Source organism: Syzygium oleosum, unplaced genomic scaffold, assembly GCF_021117445.2.
Source record: "Syzygium oleosum isolate NSW1041296 unplaced genomic scaffold, Sole_v2.1 Sole_v2.37, whole genome shotgun sequence".
NCBI classification, from domain to species: Eukaryota; Viridiplantae; Streptophyta; class Magnoliopsida; order Myrtales; family Myrtaceae; genus Syzygium; species Syzygium oleosum.
In genome coordinates, this window is record NW_026607521.1 from 2,586,521 (window position 1) to 2,591,271 (window position 4,751).

Genomic DNA, 4,751 nt, shown 5'->3' on the forward strand with positions numbered 1-4,751 from the left:
GCCACGGAACTATTTGTAGTAACCGGCGGTCATGAATAGATGACCTCGAATTCCTGAAGTTCTAAAGGTTATTTCATGAGCTGATTTTTTATTTTAGGGGTAAATGCATTGAAAAGTCTTAAAATTTATCACGAACGTACAATTGAGTCTTATAATTTGTCAAATTGGTGCAATTAAGTCCTTTGTCAACTCCGTCCAACTTGGCTAATTGTTAATGCTGATGTGGCCTTTTTTCTTTTTCAATTTTCTCTATCCCACTTGGCGCCGACATGGCTAAAACATAAATCATAAGACCGAAACGACGTCGTTTTGATTTAAATCCGATTTTTATTCTGAATATTATTTAAGAAGATGAAGGCAAAAGAGGAGGGTGAGGGGCCCGGTAGCCAAGTCGGACGGAATTAACGTGGCTGAAAATAATAATGCGGAAGATGTATGCATAATAATCTCGAGAAATATACAAAATAGGTAAAATATCCTAACATCACCAACGTTACGAGTTTCCCGGCTTTCGGTACATTTATCATTTATTTGTATTATTTAGTGCGAAACCCGTGCTGAGTTTTGTAATCTCTCGCATTAAAAAAAAACGAAAGGAGAAACGAGGAGATCGTGTCCCAAGTTCCGGTCGCGGCCCTTCGTTCTGTCCCTATCTCGGAGGATTTTTGCATATAAATACGCAGCGAAAGACGCATCGACTGCTTCGCGTTCCAGCACAGCCTCTGCTTCACACACGCACTCACGCACGCCAGAAGAAGAAGAAGAAGAAGAAGAGAGAGAGAGAGAGAGAGAGAGAGAGAGAGGAGGGAGGAGGGAGGAGAGGGAGGAGCGATGGCGAGAGACATAGACGATCTGCCGAAGAACGAGGCCAACCACACCGCCCTGACGCCGCTGTGGTTCCTCGAGCGGGCCGCCCTGGTCCACCCGGGCCGGCGGTCGGTGGTCCACGGCTCCGTCGCCTTCACCTGGCTCCAGACGTACCAGCGGTGCCGCCGGCTGGCCTCCGCTCTCTCCAGCCGCTCCATCGGCGCCGGTTGCACGGTACGGAATCTCTTTCTCCGCGGTACTCGTGCTCTGTTTTTTCCATTTCCACGTGTGCTCTGGCGATGGTGATGGGTAGTATTCTAGATATGCGAAATGTTGTGAGCAACTATGATGTCGGAAATCTACATACGTGTCCTTTCCTTTTTGGGTTAAGGTGCAAGGACGCTTTTGCTTTGTTTATTCCGTTTTTAATTCGACGAGGAATCGTCTGATAATTCCTGTGTCGGCGTAGTTCGTGTGATCCGAGTCTTTTGATTCCCCTGATTCGAGTGCTGGTGTGAAGCTCTCTTGGTTTGATGCGGGTGCTTGATGGAGAATCGGATGCTCATTTCTTTAGTGATGATTGGTTGACTTTGATGATGGTGGTATGATCCGTGGGGAGGGACTGTTTGGCTTTTTTCTTGAAAGACGTCACGGTGTGAGCTGAGATGGAAGTTGAGCACTGGGAAACGGAAGCTGATAATTTTATATTTGCGAGCGGAGATTGTTGAACCGTGAAATCGGAACTGTATCAAGCTAGATAGATAGAACTGAAGTAATGGTTCTCACTTGAAATGAAATAGATTGTTCGGATTGCCAACGTGCATGTGTGAAGTTTTTACAACATCGATTTTGCTGTGAATGTTAACTTATCGTTTCTTTGTGATGAAGTGGGACGTTGTTTGGATGCGATCAAGTTTTGTTTTCATCAATTGATAGTTTTTATGTTGTTCAAAATTCGCTTTGCTTGTGATGCTTTCCATTATAGTTCCAGGCTTGTATCGTGGTTCTTTGTGTCCTCTTCTATGCTGCTGGTCATTATTTGGCTGTCTGGGTTTCGCTGTGCAGGTTGCAGTGATTGCGCCGAATGTGCCTGCCCTATATGAAGCTCATTTTGGAGTTCCCATGTCCGGAGCTGTAGTCAATTGTGTCAATATACGTCTAAATGCTCCGACAGTTGCTTTTCTTCTTGGCCATTCATCTTCTGAAGTTGTAATGGTGGACCAAGAGTTCTTCCCGTTGGCTGAAGAAGCTCTGAAAATATTAGCGGAGGAGAGTAAGAAAAATTATAAGCCTCCGCTTCTGATTGTTATAGCTGACGAAAGCTGTGACCCAAGAACACTTAGGCACGCTTTAGGAAAAGGGGCAATTGAATATGAGAAGTTTTTGGAAAGCGGAGATCCAGAGTTTGCTTGGAAACCACCGGAAGATGAGTGGCAGAGTATCACTCTCGGTTATACTTCTGGTACAACTGCCAGTCCCAAGGGAGTCGTATTAAGCCATCGAGGAGCATATCTCATGTCTGTAAGTAACCCTCTTGTCTGGGGGATGAATGAAGGGGCCATTTACTTGTGGACTTTGCCTATGTTTCATTGTAATGGTTGGTGTTTCACATGGACACTGGCAGCTCTTTGTGGAACCAGCATATGCCTTAGACAGGTAATCTTTTTTTTTTTTTTTTGTAAGGTAAGAACTGCACAATATTGATCGAGTAGATCTTTAAGGTTCAGAAAATGCTGTTTTTCCACAAATTTGGTAGACAATTTGCTGCCTAATAACATTGTTTAAAGCATAACAGAAGCAATTGTTTCATTTATGTTTAGTACAAGGACCATTTGTTCTAAGTACTCTGGTTTTGTAAAACCCTGCTTGGTTGTGGTTCTTATTACAGTTTATTTATGCTACGGCCATACTCCATTTACTAAATTGAGCAGATAGAAGGTAAACCTGGTAAATTTATAAGGACTGATCTAGAGCCTAGTTTTCTTAATGAGGCAAATTTCATGATGAACTATATAATTAAGTCTAACTCATTTGTTCAGATTATTTATACAAAAATTCTTGCTTAATAAGTTGACAGACAAGTATAATATTGAAGTGGGTTTTGTTTGTTCATGGCATCCATTTTGTTGTAAATATGTAACTGTCTGTCAAGTTCTCTCAAAGACGCGATGCAACAAGTTGTTGGACAGTAGCTAAACCAAGTATTTTCTAGAAGTTTTGTGGGGGAATTATGTGAAACTATCTATGACGAATGGAAACACACTAATATGTTTCACAAAACCAATGGGGGTAATCACCCCCTCTTGTCAACATGTTTGTTTGTCTGTCCTTTATCCACAAGCTTATTCCCTGTCACGATTTTGAAATCTTAGTTATGGATGGAATAGTTGCTTTCTGAAACTCGAAAGATCAGCTCAAAAAGTGTGAATATTTGATCTTGTATGGGTCAATGCCGCTTTAACCAAGTTACTGAATGGGCTAATGTGTGAGTAAATGGGCTTCGTTTGATATCAAAACTACTATGTTGCTTAACAGAGAAACCTTCTGTCGTGTCTTTTCTTGTCCTCAGGTAACAGCTAAGGCAGTGTATTCAGCAATCGCTAAATATGGCGTGACTCACTTCTGCGCTGCGCCTGTGGTTTTGAACACCATAGTCAATGCTGCACCTGAAGAAACCATACTCCCTCTCCCTCACACCGTTCATGTAATGACAGCTGGTGCCGCCCCACCACCTTCTGTTCTCTTTGCAATGTCCCAGAAAGGCTTCCGTGTTGCGCACACATATGGGCTGTCTGAAACTTATGGGCCTTCTACAATCTGTGCATGGAAGCCCGAGTGGGATTCGCTGCCTCCAGAACAGCAAGCCCGCCTCAATGCACGCCAAGGCGTTCGTTACACAGCTCTAGAAGGTCTTGATGTTGTGAGCACTCAAGACATGAAACCCGTTCCTGCTGACGGTAAAACCATAGGAGAGATAGTGATGCGGGGCAATGTCGTCATGAAAGGCTACTTAAAGAACCCAAAAGCCAACAAGGAGTCTTTTGCAGGGGGATGGTTCCATTCTGGAGATCTTGGTGTGAAACATCCTGACGGATATATTGAAATCAAGGACAGGTCAAAGGACATCATCATCTCTGGAGGCGAAAACATAAGTAGCGTAGAGATCGAGAATACTCTGTACACGCATCCGGCGATTTTAGAGGTCTCTGTGGTTGCGAGGCCTGACGACCGATGGGGAGAGTCTCCTTGTGCTTTTGTGACACTCAAGCCGGGAGTGGATAAATCCGATGAGCGGCGACTGGCAGAGGATATAATGAAGTTTTGCCGGGAGAAAATGCCGGCTTATTGGGTTCCGAAGTCTGTTGTCTTCGGGCCGTTGCCAAAAACGGCTACGGGAAAGATACAGAAACATTTGCTGAGGGCCAAGGCAAAGGAAATGGGACCTGTCAAGCGTAGTAAATTATGAGTGCACCCCGGTCGAGCTGGTCTTGTCTCTTTCTCGTCGTTTGTACTTGGTACCGTGAAACCTGGACTTTGCATGTTGTCTTTTAATAAAAACCCTTTTGTGGGACACCTTCCTGCTTTTCTTGAGAAAGCTATTCACCTTCCTGATCATCTGTTGGATCTGGATGCTTGTCAAGCTAATTTCAGGTTGCCAGCCAACTCTGCAAACTACTTTGCTGGGCTGAACCGACGCCCCCGTTCTTGCCATCGATTCCAAACAGCAGCTTCCTGATTCATTTTTCACACGGACAGACCGGAGTCCCCCACGTTCCAAGGAAGGTGCACCAGCGCGCGAGTCAATGTCTCGTTCGCTGGACAATGGGTTTCTCCTTGCCTTTTTTCTTATCTAGTCAATGGGATAAGCCTTAGCCAGAAAATGATGAGCAGGTGAATGAACATCGTTCTAGAAGAGAGAATGGGTATTATTAGTCTTGGCAGTT

At 44.3% G+C, this 4,751-nt stretch overlaps 1 protein-coding gene across 1 annotated transcript; it reads left to right on the top strand.

The window, feature by feature from the left end:
* Positions 1-791: 791 nt before the first annotated feature.
* On the top strand, positions 792-4,387 carry LOC130135798 (acetate--CoA ligase CCL3). Its single transcript, XM_056305563.1, has 3 exons — positions 792-1,041; positions 1,873-2,463; positions 3,377-4,387. The coding sequence occupies exons 1-3, from the start codon at positions 832-834 to the stop codon at positions 4,271-4,273; spliced, it is 1,698 nt and encodes a 565-aa protein (XP_056161538.1). The 5' UTR covers positions 792-831; the 3' UTR covers positions 4,274-4,387.
* The last annotated feature ends 364 nt before the right edge of the window (positions 4,388-4,751 follow it).